The sequence below is a fragment of the Molossus molossus genome, unplaced genomic scaffold (genome assembly GCF_014108415.1).
Source record: "Molossus molossus isolate mMolMol1 unplaced genomic scaffold, mMolMol1.p scaffold_m16_p_18, whole genome shotgun sequence".
NCBI classification, from domain to species: Eukaryota; Metazoa; Chordata; class Mammalia; order Chiroptera; family Molossidae; genus Molossus; species Molossus molossus.
In genome coordinates, this window is record NW_023425353.1 from 34,060,976 (window position 1) to 34,086,051 (window position 25,076).

The following is a 25,076-nucleotide window of genomic DNA, read 5'->3' on the forward strand; positions in this document are numbered from 1 at the left end:
TAAAATCCTGATATTATCTTATTAGTGTTGCATCAAGAGCAGCCCAACTCGTACTTCTAATTTTGATAACTTATTTTCAGTGCTGAGTAGGTACATCAGACATATCTTTTGCTTAAGTTATCTAAAACTTGAATATTTAGAAAATAAAACCAGCTAAAACTCTCATTGCTTCCTGTAGCATCTCATTGACTGATTTCTCTTTTGATTTATTCTCTATGTATATTTATCCTTACGGTTTTTAGTTTATTAAGTAGAGAAGATAATAGAGACACTGTAATGATGGAAAATCACATTATTAGATATGCTTTATTGCAGTAAAGATAAACCATGTGTCTGGCCAGTGTGGCTCAGTGGATTGATTGAGTGTCGCCCTATGGACTGAGAAGTCATGGTTCAATTCCCGGTCAGGGCACATGCCTTAGTTTGGGGCTCAATTCTCAGTAGGGGGCATGCACAGGAAGCAGCAGATTGTTGTTTCTCTTTCTCCCTTCCTCTCTCTAGGAAATCAATAAAACATATTTTTTTAAAAAAGATAAACCATGTATTCAAACAAAAATATAGTAAAAGACCTATTTAAAATGAAATTCTTTTTTATGTTATGATTCTTAATCAATTTTATTTTCCTGAATTCTGTTATTTGTCTCTGAAAAATAGGGACAAACATTTCATAAAACAGAATTCAGTTCCAATAAAAAAATGAAAAGGTTCTCATTTCCATGGTATTTAGAAACATGTAAAATTTGTGGAATACAATTTAACTATTTCTAGAATATAGTGCAATAGAAATGTAGAAGGAAAGGAAATTATATTTGTGGTGATTAGGATAAATGATAGCACCCAAATTAAACATTTCTTCAACTTTGCTTTTTTTTTATATTTTAATTTCTCATTGAGTACAATTAATTTATATATCACTTTTCTAGTAATTTAACAATTAATAGATAGCACTCATATATAATAAAATAACCAAATTTAAAACGTGATGATATCAAGTAAAATATATACTTTTTTTTTTTTAAACGGATTGATGACTGGGTTTCCTTCATATACTTCAATTAAAAACAGCACAGAAGCCCTGGCCGGTTTGGCTCAGCAGTTAGAGTGTCAGCCTGTGGTCCAGAGAGACCCGGGTTTGGTTCACGTTAAGGGCATGTACTTCAGTTGTAGATTGTCCCCGGCCCTGGTTGGGTCGTGCGGGAGGCAGCCACTCAATGTGTCCCTTTCACATCAATGTTTCTTTCTCTCTCTCTCTCTCTCTTCCTCCCACTGTATCTGAACAAAAAATGGAAAAATGTCCTCGGGTGAGGATTAAACAAAAAAAAAACAAAAAACACAAAAGATCTGAATGTAAGTGATGAAACCATAAAAATCCTAGAATAAAATGTAGGCAGCAAAATCTCAGACATCTCACGTAGCAGAATTTTCACCAATACATCACGTAGGGCAAGAGAAACAAAAGAAAAAATAAACAAATGGGACTTGATCAAAAAGCTTCTGCACAGCAAAAGAAACCAGTATCAAAATGAAAAGGGAACCTCATGTATAGGAGAACATATTTACCAATGATTCATCTGATAAGGGGTTAATTTCCAAAATATATAAAGTGTTCAAACAGCCCTGGCCAGTTTGGCTCAGCGGTTAGAGCGTCGGCCTGCGGTCCTGAGAGACCCGGGTTCGATTCCCGCTAAGGGCACGTACCTAGGTTGCAGTTTGTCCCCGGCCCTGGTTGGTCGTGCGTGGCAGCCACTCGATGTGTCCCTTCACGTCGATGTTTCTCTCTCTCTCTCCCTTCCTCTCTCTCCCTCCCACTCTATCTGTACAAAAAATGGAAAAGTGTCCTCGGGTGAGGATTAAAAAAAAATAATAATAAAATAAAGTGTTCAAACAACTCTACAAAAGACGAACAATCCAATTAAAAAATGGGCAGAGGGCCCTGGCTGGTTTGGCATGGCAGTTGGAGCATTGGCCCAAGGACCTAAAGATCTTGGGCTTAATTCCCAGTCAAGTGTACATACCTGGGTTGCAACACATCTGTGTGTGTGTGTGTGTGTGTGTGTGTGTGTGTGTGTGTGTGTGTTTGTCTTTTTCTCCCCCTCACTCCCTTCCACTCTATCTGAAAATCGGTGGGAAATATCCTCATGTAAGGACTAACAAAAAAAAAAAAAATGGGCAGAGGACCTGAATAGATAATATCTCCAAAGAGGACATACAAATGGCCAAGAGGCAAATGAAAAAATGCTCAACATCACTATGCATCACTATGCACGCCTGCCAGAATGGCTACCATCAATAAATCAAGAAACAGCAAAAAAAAGTGCTGGCAAAGATGTGAAGAAAAAGGAACCCTTGTACACTGCTGGTGGGAATACAGACTGGTGCAGTCACTATGGAAAACAATGTGGAGTGTTCTCAAAAAATTAGAAATAGAACTGCCATTTGACCCTGTGACCTGACTTCTATAAATATATCCTAAGAACCCTGAAAGAATATATGCACCCAATGTACATAGCAGCATTATTTATAATACCTAGATCTGGAAACAGCCCAAGTGCCTATTAGTAGATGAATGGATTAAAAAGCTGTGGTAGAGTTACACAGTGGAATACTATACATTTGTAAAAAAAAGAAGGATCTATTACCCTTTGAGACAGAATGGAGGGACCTGGAGACAATTATGCTAAACGAAATAGGCCAGAGAAAGACAAATGTCACATGATGTCACTTATATGTGGAATCTAATGAACAACAAAGTAAGAAAATAGAACTAGAGGCATGGAAACATGGAACAACACACTGACAAATCTCAGAGGGAAAGGGGAGAGGGGCAAGGAAAATATTATAAGAACATCTGAACACAGGTCACCAGGAGACAGGTATAAGAATATCCCTACATGATTTCTGGTCAAGATAGCAACGTACATAGATGCGGTACTTGCTTCCTCCCACAACCACATCAAAATTACAACTAAACTACGGAACAACCATCTGAAATCAAGCTAAATGGAAGTTCTACAACTATAAAATTAAAGAAGCCACATCAAGACTGTAGGAGGGGTGGGTGGGGGCATGGAAGGGCTGGTCCAACACCCATGTGTGATAGATAAAAATCAAGAGGGATATTTCTGCCATTAAGGTCCCAGTCCCACACCAGGCACCCCAGCTCAGGGTTCCAGTGCCAGGAAGAGAAGTCCCCGTACCTTGTAAAAACCAGCAGGAATTCAGGCTGAGGCTGCTGAAGTCCTCAACAGTTCCTCTTAAAGGGTTAGAGCGTTGGCCCAAGGACCAAAAAGTCTTGGGTTCGATTCTGGTCAAGGGCATGTACCTCAGTTGCGGTTCAATTCCCAGTCCTGCTTGGGATCATGTGGCAGGAAACCAATCGATATGTCTGTCTCACATCAATGTTTCTCTCTCTCTCCCCCCAAGCCCCCTCCCACTCTGTCTGAAGATAAGTGAAAAAATATCTTCAGGTAAGGATTTTTTTTTAAAAAGGGTGCCTGAGCCCTGGCCAGTTTGGCTCAGCAGTTAGAACGTTGGCCTGTGGACCAGAGAGACCCGGGTTCAGTTCCCGCTAAGGGCATGTACCTCGGTTGCAGTTTGTTCCCAGCCCCAGTTGGGGTCATGCGAGTGGCAGCCACTCAATGTGTCTCTCTCACATCTATGTTTCTCTCTTTCTTCCTCCCTTTCTCCCTCCTGCTCTGTCTGGAGGTAAATGCAAAAATGTCCTCAAGTGAGGATAAAAAAAGGGGGTGGGGGGTGGCCTGAGCACAGACTTACTTGGACTCAATTCCTTTTGGCTCCAGCACAGGGAGGAGGTGGGCAGAAGCTTGAAAGGCACCAGAGACATATGGGGAAGAACTGTGTTGCTTGGCATAGGGGCAAGACCGGGAGGGCAGCTTTCTCTCTTACAGATATGCTGGTGGAGCCCTTCTCTCACAGGGCCTGCAGACAGGTGCCATATCTGGGACTCCAGCAACCTGGCTCACTGTTTGCCCCACCCTGGAGATTCCCTGAGGTCCTGCCCCACCCAGCTTTTGGTCCCACCCAAACTATTTCCAGTGGCTTTACCATAGGAATGGCCTGTCTGAACTCATGCTTTGAATTTTCCTAAAATCTCTCAAACAAGCAGTATGTGGCCTCAGAGAGCCCTGTACCTCTTCGCTAAGTATCCCCAGGCTCAGCACTCACAGCACCCGGCCTTAGTTCTTAGCTTGGCACCTTCAAGCTCGGCACAAGAAGCAGCCATCTGCAGATAGCTTTGTAGCTTTTGACCTTGGCCTGCGTCTCCCAAGAGTCCCCAGAGCCAATACAGCTTCAGACCACATCAAAGCACCACCACCCAGCCACTTCCACAAGCAACACACAAGAGGTGGGCTCAGTGGGCACCAGAGCCCTGCTGAAATAAGCCTTGCTCTCTCTGGTGGGCCCCTGCACAGCTGATCCTCCAAGGAGGTTAGTGGTCATTGGTCACAGACAGTTATTGCAGCTGATCAGCCTGAGTAAATCGCTCCCGTTGTCGTTCCAACAGCAATGAAGACTCAATTATAACAGAAGGGTGTGCAGTCCACATGGGGATTGCACCCCGATTGCCCAGCTGTGATAATCATGGAGGTTGTGCCACCAGACCCTATAGGACACCTACTACAATAGACCGCCCTACCAAGCCTGGGAGAAATAACCGCTCTACCTAATACATAGAAACAAAAACAGGAAGGCAGCCAAAATGAGGAGACAAAGAAACATGTCCCAAATGAAGGGACAGAACAAAACTCCAAGAAAAGAACTAAATAAAATGAAGATAAGCAATCTAACAGATGCTGAGTTCAAAATACAGGTTATAAGGATGCTCAAGGAACTTAATGAAGACCTCAAGAGCATAATAATGAACCAGTCAGCCCAGCTGATGTGTCTCACTGGTTCAGTGTCGACCAAGAGGTCACTGGTTTGATTCCTTGTCAGGGCACATACCTAGGTTGTGGGCCCAGTCCTCAGTGGAGGACATTGCAGGGGGCAGCCGATCGATACTCTCTCTCATCAATGCTTCTATCTCTCTTCTTTCCCCTCTCTCTAAAATCAATAAAGAGCTCTGGCCAGTTTGGCTCAGTGGTTAGAGTGTCGGCCTGCGGTCCTGAGAGACCCGGGTTCGGTTCCCACTAAAATCAATAAAGAAAAAAAAATATATATATATATATATATTCATAATTATATTTATATACATATTTTTTATTATCCTCACCTGAGGACATTTTTGCACTTATCTTCAGATAGAGTCGGAGGGAGAGAGGGAGGAAAAGAGAGAGAAGCATCGATGTGAGAGAGACACATTGACTGGTCGTCACCCACACAACCCCATCTGGGGCTGGGGACAAACTGCAACCAAGGTACATGCCCTTAGCGGGAACCGAACCTGTGACTCTGGTCTACGGGCCAAACCAGCCAGGGCAAGAAAAAACATTTTTTTTAAAAATTTAAAAAACAAATGAGGATGTACTAACTGAAATAAAGAATGATTTATAGCCCTGACCAGTTTGGCTTAGCGGTTGAGCATCGGCCTGCGGACCAGAGAGTCCCTGGTTTGGTTCCCGCTAGGGGCATGTATCACAATAAATAAATAAAGTGCTTGCAACACATACTGACTGAATTACTTAAAAAAAAAAAAGAATGATTTATAGGGAATCGGTGGAGTAGGTAAAACCAAGAAGCAACCATTGATTTGGAGTATAAGGAAACAACAAACTTTGAATCAGAGCAGCAAAAAGAAAAATAAATCCAAAAAGATGAGGATAGTGTAAGGAGCTTCTGGGACAACTTCATGTGTGTCAACATTCGCATCAAGGGGGTGCCAGAATGAGAGAGAGAGAACAAGAAATTGAAAACCTATTTGAAAAATAATGACAAAAAAACTTCTCTAGCCCTGGCCGGTTTGGCTCAGCAGTTGGAGCATCGGCCTGCAGATCAGAGAATCCCGGGTTCAGTTCCTGCTAGGGGCACATACCAAAAATAAAACAAAACAAAACTTCTCTAACTTGGTGAAGGAAACAGACATACAAGTCCAGGAAGCACAGAGAGTCTCAAACAAGATGAATCCAAAGAGTTCCACACCAAGACACATCATCATCAAAATACAAAAGGTTAAAGACAAAGAGAATCTTAAAAACAGCAAGAGAAAAGCAGTTACCTACAAGGGAGCTCCCATAAGAATGTCAGCTGATTTTTCAAAATAAACTTTGCAGGTCAGAAGGGAGTGGTAAGAAATGTTTAAAGTGATGTAAGGCAAGGACCTAAAACCAAAATTACTCTGTCCTGCAAAGCTATCATTTAGGATCAATGGACATTCAAAGAGCTTCCCAGACAAGAAAAAGTTAAAGGAGTTCATCACCACCAAAGAAGAAGAAAATAAAAAACGTGAACAATAAGCCCAGTGAGTGTGGCTTAGTGGCTGAGTGTCAACCCATGGACCAAGAGGTCGCCAGTTCAATTCCCAGTCAGGGCACATGCCTGGGTTGTGGTCTCGATCCCCAGCAGGGGGGCATGCAGGAGGCAGCTGATCAGTGTTTCTCTCTCACATCAATGTTTCTATCTTTCTGAAAAAAATCAATAAAACATTAAAAAATATATATGAACAATAAAATGGCAATAAAGGCATATCTATCAAACTGTTGAATCTACAGACAAAATGAACACACAGAAAAAGAACAGACTTGTAGATGCAGAGAACTTTTGTTGGTTGCCAGATAGGAGGAGGTTGAGGGGCGGGGGGCAAAAAAGGTGAAGGAGTTAAGAAGTATAAATTGGCCCTGGCCAGTTTGGCTCAGCGGTTAGAGTGTCGACCTGTGGTCCAGAGAGACCCGGGTTCGGTTCCCACTAAGGGCATGTACCTTGGTTGCAGTTTGTCCCCGGCCCTGGTTGGGTCGTGCAGGTGACAGCCACTCGATGTGTACCTTTCACGTCAATGTTTCTCTCTCTCTCTCCTTCCTGCTCTATCTGAACAAAAAAATGCATACATGTCCTTGGGTAAGGATAAAAAGAAAAAAAAGTATAAATAGACTAATGAACCTTAAAGGGAGGCGGGGAGAAGAGGTGGGAAGAGATAAGCCAAAGAACTTATATGCATAACCAATGGATACACAGTGTGGGAAAGGCAGGAGGGCAACCAGGGTGAGGAGGGAGGTGGTCAATGGGGAACAAAGAGGGCACATATATAATACTTTCAACAATAAAGATAAATTTTTAAAAAAGAAAATGTTTATAGCATTATTCACAAGGCCCTAAAACTAGAAGCATTGTAAAAGTTCAATAATAGAATGAATAAATAAGTACAGGACCAAAAAAATAATGAACCATAGCTACATGTACCAACATGTATAAATTTGAAACATAAATGATTAAATGAGAAGTCAGATTGAAACTGATACATATTTTGTGATTCCATTTATATAGTGTTCACAATTAGGCATAATATACTTAGGATGCAGACTTAGGTTGTTCAGTCAGCTGTACTGACTGCCTGAAAAATAAATTACTGTTACTTTTAGAGGAGAGAGAAAAGATTATGATTAAGCCATAAACAACGTTAGGGTTATAGCTTAAGTCAGCCCCCTTCATGTGTGGAGTTCCATCCATGGTTCAAAAATACTCTTTTCCCAAACTCATAATAACAGAATAAGTTGATGGTTGCCAGATGGAAAGGGTTTGGAAGTAATGGGTAGAAAAGGTCGAGGGATTAAAAAGTACAAATTAGCAGTCATATAAAATTAGTCATGGGGGTATAAAGTATGGCATTCATTAAGTTGTATATTTTTTTTAAATTCTTTTAATGTTTTAATTACAGTTGACATTCAGTAAATATTATTTTGTAATAGTTTCAAGTTTTATGTATGTTTTCTGCACATTCCTGTATGAGTGTTATATTTCACATTTAAAATGCTTTAAAATCAAATAATTATTTAGTTATAAAAATTGGATAAATTTTTTAGTTTTAGATATATCTTTTAAAATTCTGACTAAGCAAAGTATTCATGACAATACATTTTTGTTAGAATCATAATGTTACTTGGGTCTGTATTTATTAAGATATAGTATCTTTATTCTCTAGAATGATACATTAATTAGTCTTTTTTTTTTTAACCCAAATGTTATTTTATACATTCTCCTTAATTCTACAAAAATTTATACTGTAAACTGTGATACATATTGTATGATATAAACTGTGCAAATTTAAATATGTCTCATTTGTTTGAATTTTTTTATTTGATACAGATAGTCGTACAGGCATTGCAGTGTTCCCATTATTCGATTCTTTGGCAGTTGGTGAAAATTACTGATGGTTCTCCTTCCAAAGTAAGTAAGAGTTTCTGTAGGCAGAAGGGTTATTACTGAAATAAAATAATCTTGCTTAATTTATATTTATTGTTATCAGTTATAACAAATTATCCTTTTGAGTAAAGTATAAAATAATTATTTTTATCAATTATTACTTTATCCTAATGAGTAAGTATATTTTACCTCTTTGAAAGATAACCAGTCTTCAAGCTTAAGAAATAAGTATTGTAGAAACCAAAATAACTCTGATAGATAACATGCTATAAAAAATAGAATAATAGCCCTGGCCGGTTTGGCTCAGCGGTTAGAGCGTCCGCCTGCGGTCCGGAGAGGCCCGGGTTCGGTTCCTGCTAAGGGCATGTACCTCGGTTGCAGTTTGTCCCCAGCTCTGGTTGGTCGTGCAGGCAGCCACTCGATGTGTCCCTTTCACATCGATGTTTCCCTCTCTCTCCCTCCCACTCTGTCTATACAAAAAAATGGAAAAATGTCCTCGGATGAGGATTAAAAAAATAATAATAATAAATAGAATAATATTGAGAGATAATAGTATGTAGCTTTTAGTTTGGGCATTATGGCACCTTGGGGCTCAAACTAAACAACACTCTTGTTAAAAACAACTCAAAGTGTTGTATTTTTATTTTAATTTATGACTGACTGTACAAAACAAAAAGGGAAATACAAACCAGATATTAAGTGAAACTAGGATTCAAGAGAGTCAGCAGAGCACTGAAGCCTACTTAACCTTAAGGATCTTTCTAATCCAGACAGATTTTAGGATCCCTGAAAATGTGGGATCCTAAACAGCTACTCCCAGCTCAAGGGAAAATTAGAAATAAACCTACACCATTCATTGAGAAATACAAGGAAAATAGCCTGCCTTAAATCTGTTGCTGATTAAAGGGGAGAAAGCAAGTCTCCCATGAAGATTTATAACTATGCGCTAGCTTTCACATAGGTTTTGACCCTAAATTTATACTACTTTAGTGGTCCATTAAAAAATAAAAATGAGCCCTGGCTGGTTTGGCTCAGCGGTTGGAGCGTCGGCCTGCGGTCCAGAGAGACCCGGGTTCGGTTCCCGCTAAGGGCACGTACCTCGGTTGCAGTTTGTCCCCGGCCCTGGTTGGTCGTGCGGGTGCAGCCACTCGATGTGTCCCTTCACATCGATGTTTCTCTCTCTCTTCCTCTCTCTCCCTCCCGCTCTATCTGAACAAAAAATGGAAAAATGTCCTCGGGTGAGGATAAAAAAAAATAAAATAAAATAAAAATGAGATTTTGATTTTAAATGTTCTGTATCTCTCTTGAAATGAGAGAAGCTTGAACATGTGAGTAAAGAGCAAACACTTAATAAAGAACCAAATAAAAATACGATGTTTAGCCCTGGCTGGTTTGGCTTAGTGGTTAGAGCGTTGGCCTGTGGACTGAAGGGTCTCGGGTTTGATTGCCAGCCAAAAGCATGTACCTGAGTTGCAGGTTCGATTCCTGGCCCTGGTCGGGGTCATGGGGGAGGCAACCAATAGATGTGTCTCTCTCATATTGATCTTTCTCTCTTTCTCTCTCCCTCTCCCCTTCCCTCCCTTCCACTCTGAGTAAAAATCAATGGGAAAATATCCTCAGGTGAGAATTAACAACGATCACCAAAAAAAATATATATATATATAGATATATAGGTGTGTGTGTGTGTGTGCGTGTGTATATATATAGTTTTACATATTCTCACCTTAACAAAACGGATGCTGTTCAACCTCTAAAGAATGTTAATATTATACTTCTATACAGAATCAATAGCTCAATATGGAGCATTCTTTTCTCAGAGAAAGATTTTCCTTTTCTTTTTTTTTTACTGATTAATAATTTGAGGATTTCTCTGCCTTTGGAAAAGAATTGAAGTTTTTGTGTGTTTTTAATTAGAAGGATGGTGATTGATATATTGGTTAGCCTCCTGGTTTTTTCTATTTTATTGACAATTTAGTCTTGATAAGCAAAAGTTGAAGTTAACCTTTTATAATAATAAAAGCCACTTGAAAATTGCATTACATTTTCATGTTTTTGGAAATATTCTTTAATATAGTAAAATTAAAGGAGATTGAATATATGTAAGTTAAAATTGAGTAATGAGAGTTTATTATATGTTACACACAATTAACTTTTACTCTGATTATTTTCATTGGTTTTTCTTTTTTTTTCCCACTAAGATCATTTAGGTTGTCTGAGTTGTATTTTGGATGAATGTTGATAATTGCATTTTAATAAATTTGGGATCTATAATTGTCTAAAAGTTTAACATAATTAATGGTTAATGTTTGTGTTAAATTTGATTTAATTTTTTTTCTTTTACAACTGTATTCCTAATTGGAATGAGAATCTCTGTTATTGAACCTACTTCTTTGAATATTTTCTATTTTTTAACGCTATTATAGCATAATTATTTTGAGATTTCTTGTTTAATTTTGATCTGACACATTTTCCTAGTAAATAAGAGTTATTTTTGTGATTAATCATAATACAGATTTTGAGATAGTCATTGCCACAGTGGCAATGCAGATTTTGTGGCCAACTCATTTCTTTTATGCCAGAAAGAATTCTGTAGCATCTTTTAGGTACTTTTAGTGTTCAGATGATTTTTATTTATAGTTTTTTGTGAATTTATATTATATGTGAAATTCTTACGTAGGTGTCTCTCAAGTTATTTCTTCTCACTTTGAATTTGTTAATTTTTTTTTTTTATCCTCACCCGAGGACATTTTTTCGTTTTTTGTTCAGATAGAGTGGGAGGGAGGGGGGAGGGAGGGAGAGAGAGAGAGAGAGAGAGAAACATCGACTTGAAAGGGACACATCGAGTGGCTGCCACCTGCACAACCCAACCAGGGCTGGGGACAAACTGCAACCAAGGTACATGCCCTCAGCGGGAACCAAACCCAGATCTCTCTCGACCACAGGCCAACGCTCCAAACCGGCCAGGGCTTGTTGTTGATAATCTTTTTATTCAAAATATATTTAGTAATTATTGTGTACAGTTGTGTCTATAAAATGTTACCTAAGTGGTAATCTTAAAGAGTATAAATCTTCAAGATACATGCAGACTTTAAAAATATTTTTTTTAAATATGTTTTTATTGATTTTTTTTAGAGAGCGGAAGGGAGAGAGAGCTAGAAACAGTAATGTGAAAGAGAAACATCATTCGGCTGCCTCCTGCACGCCCCCTACTGGGAATCGAATTGGGACCTCTTAATTCATAATTCATAATTACTAGATTAGGAATTGCCAAACTTTCTAGTCCCCTATATGATGTAAGATATCTTTGAAAATTTAAGCACCACATACATAAGCTTTGTACACATATAACTTCTATTATTAACATTTGACTTGATAAGATAACGACTTCCTAACTATAGTTTAGCCAGTCATTAATTTGCTTTGTAAATAATCTTGAGTCAAGTCACTTAAATATATCACATAGACACAGACAACAGTATGGTGATAGCCAGAGGGAAAGAAAGTGGAGTGAGGTGGAAGGAGGGCAAAGGGTGGGGACAGAAGGAGACTTTACTTTGGGGGATGGGCACACGATGCAGTATGCAGATGATGTTTTTGTTAAGTTGTACACTTGAAACCTGTATGGTTTTGTTAACTGTGTCATCCCAATAAACTCAATAAAAAAAGTAATTTTAAAACAGATAACTTATGTCAGAGTAATTACATGAATTGTAAAGTGCTTTTCACTTTACAATTAATAACATTTTTTAAAAATCACTTCCCTGTGTTTCAGGTTACTTATTTATAAAGTTGAAAGTTGTATTGTGCCAACCTTTTCTAGTTCTAAAATTCTGTAATCAATGTTATGATTAATAATTGCTATAGTAAAGATGTCTAGAGAGATATGCAGGAATCCTAACAGTGCTTACCTACAGGAAATAGAAATTCTTTGGTGGCAGACATAAGAAGAAATTTAGTTTTCACTTTATAGCTTTTGATACTGTTTGAGTAGTTGTTTTGTTGTTGGTGATATTTAACAGTGATAGTTTTCACAAAAATTACTGTTTTTAAATATTACCAGTATAAAAACATCTTGATTCTCCATTCTAATCTTATGTTTTGGTTTATTACATATAACTCAGAATTGTGGAGTTTGAATGAATACTATAAAAATGCTTAGTGTGTTCTATATCTTACTTGCAGTAATAGCATTATTCTTTTGTTTATAAATGTAGTATTAGAGCTCTCAGAGAATTTAGAAATTATTTGATGTAACCTGTTCTTTTTGGATAAGGCCTAGAGGGAGATATTGTTGTTATTACCTTGTTAATGTTTTAAATTTGTAAATCACGTTAATGAAAATGCTCTAAATTAATTAGATCTTAATCCTATAAAGTGGTTATTATCAAAATTCCATTTTACAGGTAAGGAATCTGATTACTACTTAGAAAAATTGGGGTTTGTCTAAAATCACAAGTCTTTTGAATTTCGTTGTAGTGGTTTTTCTGTTAGCACTCTTGAAATTCATGTATGATTAAGCTTTTTAATACAATTAGTTCTAGAGGCCCTGTCTGGTTTGGCTCAGGTGTTAGAGCATCGGCCCTCGGACTAAAGAGTCCTGGGTTCAATTCTGTTCAAGGGCACGTACCTCTATTGTGGTTAGTCCCCGGCCCTGGTCAGGGTTTTGCAGGAGGCAGCCAGTCAATGTCTCTCTCACATCAATGTTTCTCCTCTCCCCCCCCTTCCCTCCCACTCTGTCTGAAGATTAAAAAAAAAAAAAATCAACCAATGAATGCGTAAATGGAGCAACAAATCTCTCTCCCTCTTTCTAAAAATCAGTCAGTCAATAAAAATTAAAACACACACACACACACACCAGTTCTAGAAAATTTTATTATGGCTTAATTTATTTTTTGCCCCTAATAGCCTGCACATTGGTTGATTCCTCACTGAACACAAACCCAGCAATATCTGTTAGTCAGTTGGGTATTGAAAAATTATGTCATATGGTCAATTTTCTTTCATCATGCTGTATCCATAAAGGCATTTGAATGAGAAGTTACTATGATTTTAAATGGTTTATTTTGTAATGCCAGTGAGTTATAATTAAAGTATTTGGAGGGCTTTGGTAGTGATGCAACTAAAACTCTCTACCCTTTTTTCCCTTTGTTTCCTAAAATTTAAATATAATGCGGTGGACTCTTGGGAGTCTATATATTTAATTTGTAATGTTGATTATTTAGAGACAACTGGAATGTCTTAATGAATATTTTCTTATTGAATAATTATAATGTTAATAATATGGAATGAGCCATTTACCTAGTGAGGGAGCCAGCTAGCTGACCACTATGTTTTTCTCTACTCATTAGTACATTTATAGAAACTCCTTTAAATCTGTGAAGGGGGTCACTTACATTTTTTTTTTTTAATCCTCACCCAAGGATATTTTTTCCATTGATTTGCAGACAGAGTGGGAGGGAGAGATGAAGGGGGGGCTCAGAGAGAGAAACATAGATGTGAGAGAGACACATCAATTGGTTGCCTCCCACACAACCCCGACCAGGGCTGGGGACAAACTGCAACTGAGGGACATGCCCTTGGCCAGAATGAAACCCACGACTCTTTTGGTCTGCAGGCTGAAGCTCTAACTGCTGAGCCAAACAGGCCATTACATCTTTAATTAACAGGTATAATTAAATTTAATTAAATAAGCATTACATCTTTAATTAATAATATGTGTATTAGTTTTTGTAGTCAAATATAAGGTAAAGTGGTTTTCATAAATGTGGGCTTTCTTAAGTACATGTTCATTGTTAAAATAAAATAAATTTTCTGAATTTGACCGCCTGTAGATAACCACTGTAATATTTTGGTATTTTTTTTTTTAGTATTTTTTCTTACATATTTTTCTATCTTATTGAGATCATATTATATTTACAATTTTGTGTTTCTTCAATTAATATGGGATTTCTTTCAGTTATTAAAAGAAATGCTTATAGGTCATTTTTTTAATATATGCATTAGTCCATCATGTAGCCATACCATAATTAATTTTACCATTCTGCTGTCTTTGATATTTAGGTTGTAAACTTTTTGTTGTTGTTGTTAATCCTTACCTGAGGATATTTTCCATTGATTTTTAGAGAAAGTGGGTGGGAGGGAGGGAGAGATAGAGAAAGTGAGAAATAGCAATGTGAAAGAGACGCATCGATTGGTTGCCTCCCTCATGACCCCAACTGGAGCCAGTGTTCGAACCTGCAACCCAGGTATATGCCCTTGATCTGGAATCGAACCCGAGACCCTTTGGTCCACAGGCTGATGCTCTGATTGCTGAACCAAACTGGCCAGGGCTAGGTTGTAAACATTTTAACTAATAAAATTAATGCCATGATGGGCATTCTGGTGCAAAAGCTGTTCTGTGTTTTACACTTTTATCTTATATTCTTAGAAATGGAATTGCTGGGTCAAAGATTGATACATATTGCCAAATTACTTTTTAGACAGTACTTTCTAAATTTTATTTTTCTTTATTGTCATAAACATTGTTATTCAGGTGGTTGTGAATGGTAGTTGTATTTGAAGTTTAAATTCAAGTTACAATTTAACTCAACAGTGAACACTGTTTTACAAAATGAATGTATAAGAAGACCATATCTAAAACAAGATGAGATCTTTATTTGAAACGGAAGTGCACTGGGTTTTACCAATGGGTATTTCCTCTGTTCCCCTAATTTCCAGAGTTGAAGCTCTTTGGCAGTCTCACAGGTCATGCTCTGTATACTTTGTTCCGGTGCCCCCTAGTGCTGGTCCTGTAGAAGCAGCCTTCAGTTTCTCTTCTCTGTAGCAGAAAACATCCTTCTTCCTTCAGCTCCTTCTGGACATATACAAAGCATTTAAAGAGCCAGGTAAATAAGAGTTAGGGCTAAAATAATGCCCCTATTGCCTTTTTTGGCCTGGGGATCTAGAACCTATCTTCAGTTTATTTTTCCTACTGGGAGGAGCTGTCCTACTCTCTGTAGCCTTAAATTTGTAGTGCCCTTAGCCTTGCCCTGCATGTTCGTATTCTAAAAGCAGTAGGAAGGGCCTGAGGCAAACATCCTGCCTTTAGGATCCTGACCCTTTAAATTAAAGAAAGTCAACATTCCTTAGGTAGCCACAGGTCAAATTATCATTGAGATATTTAGCTATAAAGTGTGTTCCATTGCCTTCTTAACTGAAGGGTCACCTCTGCAAATTCCAGCTTGTTTACGTCCAAACATACTGGGGAAGGGAGGTGTTAGGGCGAAGGTGGCCAGACTTGTGAGGAGACATACTTAACCTTGCTGTTCTTCATATACGCATACGTTCCCAGAAACCTACTAGAAATAGGCTCAAATGCAGAAAAAATCAACAGACTGCTTTTTACACTTCCTCCTTTTCTTTTCCCTTCCCAGTTCTTTAGAATAACAATGAATAAAAATGAGATAGCTCATTCAGGTCCTTGCCCCAAATTTCTGTAATACCAAATACTGGTAGCACTTTTTCACCTTGCAAAGAGGGAAGGTAATGGAACAAGAGTAGGAAATAATAGCTATCCCTCTAAGAACAAATTTTTAGTAGTATATAACCATTTTTACTTTATTCTTTTTTTCTAATATTTTTTCACTACTTTTTATTACTTAAAAATTTTATCCTCTTAACTGTCTAGTTTTAAGCCTTTTCTTTGATTATTTCATAACTTCTGAGTTGTTCTTTGATAGTCATGTTTCTGTTAATATTATATCTTACCTCAGCTGCCTGATGGGCTGATCCAGGAAAGTTAGGGGTAAACAATCCAAGTCTTGTCTTATATCCATTTCTTGTTTAACTCTAAGAATATTCTTTTTTTTAAATCCGGAATACAGAAGTGTAGATAGCAATTTATACCAAATTCTGAACTTCTCCAAAATTTTATTCAACTCTAACATTCTAAAAGCCTGTGGAAGCCAGAAGTAAATGTGTTCAACTTAGAAAAAAACTTACAAGTCATTATTCCAGCATGCTATTAAGAATACCATGCTGTGTTACGACCCTATTCCTGGGCCTCCAGTTTTGGAGTTTGCTTTCTGGTAGAGAATACCCTCCTTCCCCTTAAAGGACAGCATAAGGCTGCCTCAGTTTCACTAGCCTGTCCAGTTAGATACTATTTTTACTTACACAGGGACAGTGGTCTTTAAAGCACCTTATTTATAAATACTCAAACTCCTTAAGATATTTAATACCTCATAGTCTAAGTAATGAACAGACTGAGCAGATCTATTCTAAATAAAGTTATTATAAAGTAAAAATGTGTTTATTAGAGGCCTAAAGCAACATTAAGAATTTAAGCAAAATATAACACTTCCTGCTATCTTGTACAGGTGTTGGAGATTTTCTCTAACAAAATTAATGGTAAAAGAAGTTTACTTTCCTGTCAGGTCATTTATTTGAATAGAAAAGATATAGTTATCTTATTCTACTTAATATCCTCTGAGTGACATAGTAATGCATTTTCCTTTCTAAGTAGGTTTTATTTTTAAAATGTTTTCCCCCCAGTGGCCATTCTATAACTACTAGGCATTTGTTAAATGACTTCTTGTTGCTGACCCAGTTTATAAATAGTGTATATTTCCAGCATTTTTTTGTGTTGGAATGTGGTCTTTAGAGTTAAATCCAAGTTTGAATTTTCTCTCTATCTCTTACCACCTATACCAAAGATAAGCAAATTACTTCACCATTGAACTTAGTTTTCGAATGCACGATATTTACTGCTGGATAGGGTTGTTGGAAAGATTAAACTGAAAAGTGTTTCAGTAAACAGCAACTGTTGTTTTGATGGCATTAAATTATAGTTCTTAGTCTAATCTTCCCTTGTGCCAAAAACAAGACTTGATACTAAATGAACTATTATTATTTAAGGCTATAGGACTATGTAAACATGCTCAGAAGCTAGTGTAAGTTTGGGATACAACATTGTAGATTTTATCCTCCCTGTGTAAGTTGGAATAATTTGGGAATCCAAGTCTCTCATTTTGATTCTAACAGTTACTACTTTTCCCCTGTCCCTCTGATTCCTCCTTTATCTTTCTTCATCTTTGTACACTACAGGAAAGAGAAATAAGAAGATGTTTTGGAACTACACTAGGCAGCTTAAGGGTTCCTGAATCATAAGTGAGTGGATTAGCCTTTGAGGCAATGGCAGGAGTCAGCAGGTGGAGATTCAAATAGCCAAGAACAACAACACTGAAAACTAGGTATTACATTTGGGGTTTAAATTATTCAATAGTTATGTTATTGTGTATTCACGAAAGTACCACACTTTCCCTATCCCTGAAAAGAGAAGCTAGTAACAGTTATTCATATAAGAAAGCAATTTCAAAGGTACTACATAAGGACTACCCTACCACAATGGAAAGGCTTTTTGTCTGTTGGTCACTGGTGTATCCCAAATGAATGAATTTAGTTCCATCTGTTTTTATCACATTTGATATGGATTATGACTTAGTTGAGTTGAAAAATAATTTAATGAGCCTCATTATGTGTCAGTAACTGCTAAGTACTGATAAACATAACACAGTGTTTGACATAAGAAACGTCCAAACCTGTAGAGAATTTTTATGAGTTTATTGGAGCCAATCTGACAACAATTGCTAGGAAGCAAAAGCTCAATGGATTGAAAAATGTTCCAGAGAATGGCAGTTTTGTTGCTGATTTTATACATGATAGTAGACTATAAGAAGGAGACCTACAGAGAGTTACATGAAATCCATTGGCGGTAGATTAAGGGGGAAGGAGAAAGCAAAATGGGAAAATATCTGGGATTGGATAAAAATGCAACGTAGAGAAACATACTTCTTTTACATTGGTAGTTAAAAATTAACTTTTATAGCTCACCAAGATGGTTTCAGGGAACAGGATAACAATGAGAGCGTTCTGTGGTCTGGTGCTAGGCAGTTGTGCCTTGAAGGGTCTAGAAAAGAAGATAACTCTGACATTTCAAAGGTATGTTATCTTAGATTTAAAAAGACAGTAAACAGGCGCACTTAAGGTAAAGATTGGGCTTTGTCAAGGAAACTACAGGTCTAAGACATGACTATCCACTATGACCCTCTTTCAGTTAGGAATTTTTGTTCAGACCATCCTATGTGGTTACTTTCAGTCTTAGAGTTTGTAAGGCCCGCCATGCAGACCTCCCATTAGCTTGTCTAATGTAGTACTTGGCCTCTTTTTTTATCCACTACAGTTTATGCCTCCAAAGTACTTTATAGCCTAGTACAGACTGGGAAGACTACAGCCTAGGGGCCAAATTGGGCCTTTTTTTTAAATCCTCACCTGAGGATATTTTTTCCATTTATCTCTAGATAGAGTGGAAGGGAGGGGTGTGGTGAGAGACTGAGAGAGAGAGAAAAACATCAGTGTGAGAGAGACTCATCCACTGGTTGCTTCCCACGTGACCCCGGCCAGGACCAGGGACAAACCGCAACTGAGGTATGTGCCCTTGGCTGGATCAAACCCACGACTCTGGCCCCGAGGGCCAACGCTCTAACTGCTGAGCCAAACTGGCCAAGGCTGGCCTATTTTTATAAATAAAGTTTTAACAGAACAGAGTCATGCACATTCATTTGTGTCCTATTTATGGCTGCTTTCATGCTACAGTGGCAGAGTTAAGTAATTGTGACAGAGACTGTAAAACCCACAAAGCCTAAAATATTTACTGTCTACCCTTTACACAAAATGTTTGCCAGGCCCTGACCTAGCAAGGTAACCCCTTGGTCTTGTTTACCAGACTTTGTTAATAACTGTATTTGCCTATTCTGGGTAACTAGATTGGTTTTATGCCCCTTTTTAAATCATGAAAATTGATCACTAAATTTTTAACAGGTTTTATTTTTATACTCTGAGATCTTTAACCTGGTTTAGTTCTGTGTTTTAATAGTTGATTTTGTTTTATTTATGCCCATTCAAAAAAATGTATATTTGTCAGATAATGTTGAACTACTTTTATATATTTACTACTAGTTTTTCCATGGCTTCAGTTTTGGGCTAGGGTTATCTTCTTTTTTTCTTTGTTGATTTGAGAGAGAGAGGAAGGGAGAGGGGGAGAGAGAGAGAAACATCTCTGAGAGAGAACATCGACTAGCCACCTCCTGCATGCCCCCCACTGGGGATCAGGCCCACAGCCTGGGCATGTGCCCTGACCAGGAATCGAACCAGCGGCCTCGTGCTGCATGGATCGACATTCAGCCACTGAGCCACACTGGCCGGGCTTGGCTAGGATTATCTTAGTGGTAATTCATAACTGTGGACAAAAAACTAAATTTGGTCTTTCTCTAGACACATACAATTGTGATACAAAATGAAAAGGAATCACCCATTTAAAATCTGCACATATTTGTGTGTGTAAATGTGTGTGTAAGAATTAAACTATCTTTCTTCACTGACTACTATAATTATATTGATCGTTGGCTTTTAAGAGTCAGTCTACCTTTAATATCTGGTGGGGTTTTTTATTATTCATTTTGGGAGAGAGAAACATCCATTTGTTTTTCCACTTATTTATGCATTCATTGGTTGATTCTTTTTTTATCTTCACCTGTGTACATGTCCATTGATTTTAGAGAAAGAGGGAGGAAGGGAGAGAAACATCATTGTGAGCAAGAAACATTAATTAGTTTCCTTCTGTAAGTGCCCCGACTATAGAATGAACCCATAACTTTTTGGTGTATGGGACAATGCTCCAACCAACTGAGCCACCCAGCCAGGGCCATTGGTTGATTCTTGTATGTGCCCTGACCTGGGATTGAACCCTAAACCTTGGTGTATCGGAAAGACTAACCAACTGAGCTACCAGGCAAGGGCTTAATATCTGTTTTTCCTCCAAAGATGTTAAAGTAAGTCAAGTTTGATGAGCCTTTGCATCTTCTTTCTAATATAGCTTTTATTTGATAAAATCACTCTTGTAATTGTGCCACCTTTATTTGGGGGTTCTTCATTGCTGATACTTCTCTGGCTAGGTTCTTCACTAATGTATTTTGAAAATATCATCTTAATTTTTTGAAAGAGAGATTTCTCTTTATCTTTGTCAATAGGTTACTGATAAACTGAAATTATTTTAGCTGTTTCACATTTGGGCATATTAGGTTAGGGTCTTCTCATTGGTTTCACCAGATGTGCAAGGAAAAAAAAATCTTTAGCCAGGCTAGTGAAGCTACTTGCAAAATGGATACAAAATAACCAAGATATAATTTAAATCTCAGTATAATGTTATCACCTGACCCACAGTTACTTTAGGATAAAGTACTTTTTTAGAGAGAATTCATCGATTTGTTGTTCCATTATTTATGCATTCATTAATTGATTTTTTTTTAATTTTATTTATTGATTTTTGAGAGAGAGGAAGGAAGAGGGAGAGAGAGAGAGAAACATCAGTGAGAGAGAACATCGATTGGCCACCTCCTGCATGCCCCCCACTGGGGATCGGGCCCACAACCTGGGCATGTGTCCTGGCCGGGAATTGAACCAGCAACCTCTTGGTGCGTGGGTTGATGCTCAACCACTGAGCCACACCAGCCAGACAGCGTTTTCCATAATACACATTTGTTTTATGATTGACCTTTAAGGGAATCTTTTGCCTCCAACTCCAAAGATAGCTGATTCCCTAGGCTGCTGCTTTGCACATTAACCAGGAAATTGAAGAGAATAAAGGAGCATTAATACCTCCTAGCATCATTTTTAAGCTCTATTTATTGTTTGATAAAATGAACACATTACACATTTGTCCCTAGGGTTGTGGTATCGTCTGTATACTTGCATTTCATTCAGTAAATACTAGCACCTGCCATGTGCCAAGCACTATTCTAGGTACTAGCAATGGAACAGTGAACATTCATCTTTTGCATACTAGGAAGTTTAACAGTTGCCATCTGTCTTGATTTGAGTACCTAGGAGTTCATTCAGCAGAATCACAGAATGCCATGCACTCTCAGAGAATACACAGTTGGATCCTCTTGTTTATAGATTTTAAAAATTTGTAATTCTGGGTGGCAGGGGTGGAAAGAGATAATCCAACGAACTTATATGCATATATGCACAACCAATGGACACAGACATTAGGTTGGGGAAAGTGGGGGCAGGGAGGAAAGAGGAGGTCAATGGGGATAAAAGGGGGACATCTGTACTTTCAACAATTAAAAAAGAAAGAGTAGTATGGCACGTAGAAGCACAGAAAATAAAGCTACACAGACCCAGAGTTTAAATCTCATTCAGCAAGCCACATGAGACTAATCAAGTCTCAAACTCTCTGTGCCTCAATTTTCTCATTTGTAAAATAGGGCAAATAATATTTACCTTATAAGAAAAAAACACAATATAAATAAATAAAAATCTGTGATTCTGAGATATAAAGTAATTCTTTAAGGCCACATAGCCAGTTAAACTGACATGAGACAGATTACAGAAGAAAAACAAATTAAAGTTTAATGTGTCAACGTAAGAAACATCTAAACCTGTAGAGAATTTTTATAAGCTTATTTGAGCCAAAACAGATGACAGTTGCTGGGAAGCAAGATCTCAAGTACTTCAAAGAATAACAGTTTTGCAGTTTCTTTTATGCATTTGAAATTAAGGAGGGAACCTAAGGAAAATTACCTAAAGGGGAAAGAAAGCAAGGCTGGGATTGAATTACAGGATCATTAAGATTATGTGCTCTCGCCCTGGCTGGTTTGGCTCAGCGGTAAGAGCATGGGCCCGTGGACCAAGGGGTCGTGTGGGAAGCAGCCAATCGATGTGTCCCTCTCACATTGATATTTTTCTCTCTCTCTTTCTGTCTCTCCTCCTCCCTCTATATCTGAAGATATTTGAGAAAATATCCTTGGGCGAGGTTAAAAGATTATGTGCTTTCTTGAGAGTGGTTACCCCTACTTTGTCATTTCAAAAGTGTGTTGACCTAGAGGCACAAGAACAATAGATAGGACTTGCTTACAACCTTTCACTGAAGTTATATGCCTGAGTTCTGACTACCCACTGTGATCTTCCCAGTTAAGAATTTATGGTCTAATCACCCTGTGCAGTTACTTTCCATAGAACCCCTTTTTCATCCACAATGTAAACTTTATGCACATGCAGGAGAGACCCAAGAACATTAAGTAACTCATCAAAAATGTGGAAGCCAAAAGGGAGACATCTGTAATACATTCAACAATAAAGATGAGTTAAAATAATAATAATGTGGAAGCCACACTGGCCGGTTTGGTTCAGGGGTTAGAGCATCAGCCCTTGGACCAAAGAGTTGGGGGTTTGATTACGATCAAGGACACATACCTCGGTTGAGGTTTAGTCCCCAGCCCTGGTCAGGGTTGTGCGGAAAGCAACCAGTAGATGTGTCTCTCTCACATCGATGTTTCTCTCTCTCTCTCTCTCTCTCTCTCTCTCTCTCTCTCTCTCTCTCTCGTCCTCCCACTCTGTCAGAAGATAGATGGAAAAATATCCTCAGCTGAGGATTTTGAATGAATGAATGAATGAAGGTGTAAGCCGCCCTGGCCAGTTTTGCTCAGTGGTTAAAGCGTTGGCCCACAGACCAATGAGTTGCGCGTCTGGTTCTGGTCAAGGGCAATACCTCCGCTGCTGCAATTCGTCCCCTGGCCTGGTAGGGAGCGTGCGGGAGGCAGCCACTCGATTCGTCCCTTTCACATCAATGTTTCTCTTTCTCTCTTCCTACCTCTCCCTCCCACTCTATCTGAATAAAAATGGAAAAGTGTCCTCCGGTGAGGATTAAAAAATAAAATGTGGAAGCCATCACCTTAAATACCACTTTCAACTAAAGCAGTGAAAACTAAGCAGGTTTGAACAAGTGGAGTCAGAGACCCAGCATTTCATTCTGTTATATGAGATCTTCTTTCTCATACATCTTTTAAATATTGGTCCTACTGGTATGGCTCAGTGATTGGACATTGACCCATGCAGCAAGAGGCTGCCAGTTCGATACCTGGTCAGGACACATTCCCAGGTTGTGGACCCAATCCTCCGTGGGGAGCATGCAGGAGGCAGCCAGTTGATGTTCTTTCTCATTGATGTTTCTTTCTCTCTCTCCCTCTCCCTTCCTCTCTCTCCAAAATCAATAAAGGGAAAATAAATAAATAAATATTGGTGTTATCAGGATACTTTTGTCACCCTTCTCTACTTATTCTCCTTGAACAATCATATCTATATCATCCCTCACCACTTCGCACTTCAACTTTTGCAGCTTCACTCTATTGCGGTTTTTTCAAAAGTTGAGGCGCAAAGTGGCGAGGGATGACTGTACTTCCATTGCTTATGCTGCCATCTAAATGCTGAGGACTCCTAGATCTTTACTCTTTTTTTTTATCCTTACCCGAGGACATTTTTGCATTTATCTTCAGATAGAGCGGGAGGGAGAGAGGGTGGAAGAGAGAGACACATCGATATGAGAGAGACACATTGAGTGGTTGCCACCCAAATGACACCAATCGGGGCCGGGGACAAACTTCAACCTAGGTACGTGCCCTTAGCAGGAACTGAACCTGGGCCTCTCTGGTCCATGGGCCAACGCTCCAACCGCTGAGCCAAACTGGCCAGGGCTAGATCTCTATTCTTGCTCAAGAGCTTTGAACTTATATATCCAACTGTCTACTAGACAACTCCACTGGGGCATTTTACAGGGATCTCAGATCATCATCTCTAAAGTTCATCTGCTAATTTAGTATCTCTTTCTGTATTAACTATCTCTGTGACTTATACCATAATCCATCTAGCAAGCAGCTATCTAGAAATCAGGCATAATAATTAACAGCCCCTATTTTGATTAGTTCCTAAATTCTGTCAGTTCTCCTGCTTTAATTTTATTGTCTGTTGTCGACATAAGAAATGTTCACAACTGGAGAGAATTTTTTAAAAAATTTTTCTGTATTGATTTTAGAGAGAGGAAGGGAGAAGGAGAGAGATAGAAACATCGATGAGAGAGAACATCGATAAGCAGCCTTCTGCATGCCCCCCTCTGGGGATTTGGCCCACAACCTGGGCATGTTTCCTGTGCCCTGACCAGGAATCAAACTGGCAGTCTGTTGGTGCATGGGTTGATGCTCAACCACTGAGCCACACCAGCTGAGCGGAGAGAATTTTTGTAAGAATTTATTTGAGCCCTGGCCAATGTGGCTAAGTTGTTGGAGCGTCTTCCCATACACCAAAGGTGGCAGGTTTAATTTCTGGTCAGGGCACATACCCAGGTGGTAGGTTTGATCTCCAATTGAGGCATGTGCAGGAGCCAAACCATCAATGTGTGTGTGTGTGTGTGTCTCTCTCTCTTTCTCTTTCTCAAATCAATGTTTTGTTGTTGTTCAGATAGAGTGGGAGGGAGAGAGAGAGAGAGAAAGAAACATCGATGAAAGGGACACATCAAGTGGCTGCCTCCTGCATTACCCAACTAGGGCCGGGGACAAACTGCAACCAAGGTACATGCCCTTAGCGGGAACTGAACCCAGGTCTCTCTGGACCGCAGGCCGACGCTCTAACCGCTGAGCCAAATCAGCCAGGGCTCAAATCAATTTTTTTAAAAAGATGATTAAAAAAAGAATTTATTTGATCCAAAGTGATAACATATGCAAAATACTCTGGAGAACAGTCTTGTGGATTTTTTCATGTGTTTGAAATTTGGAGTGAACATAAGGAATATTACATGAGGGTGGGAGAAAGCAAGGTAGAGTCTACATTGCAAAATAGTTAAAATTATGTATGTTCTCTTGAGGTTGGAGATCATGCAGGCATTCCAGGAG

The 25,076-nt window shown here is 38.7% G+C and overlaps 1 protein-coding gene across 8 annotated transcripts in view; it reads left to right on the forward strand.

Annotated features, from left to right (window-relative positions):
- The window catches only part of STAG1 (stromal antigen 1), a 400,292-nt gene that overhangs the window by 317,937 nt on the left and 57,279 nt on the right, over nt 1-25,076 (forward strand). For all 8 annotated transcript variants that reach the window (XM_036266503.1, XM_036266505.1, XM_036266501.1 and 5 more), the window contains one exon: nt 8,257-8,337. In XM_036266503.1, the coding sequence (XP_036122396.1) occupies nt 8,257-8,337 (81 nt within the window). The remainder of the gene's footprint in view (nt 1-8,256; nt 8,338-25,076) is intronic.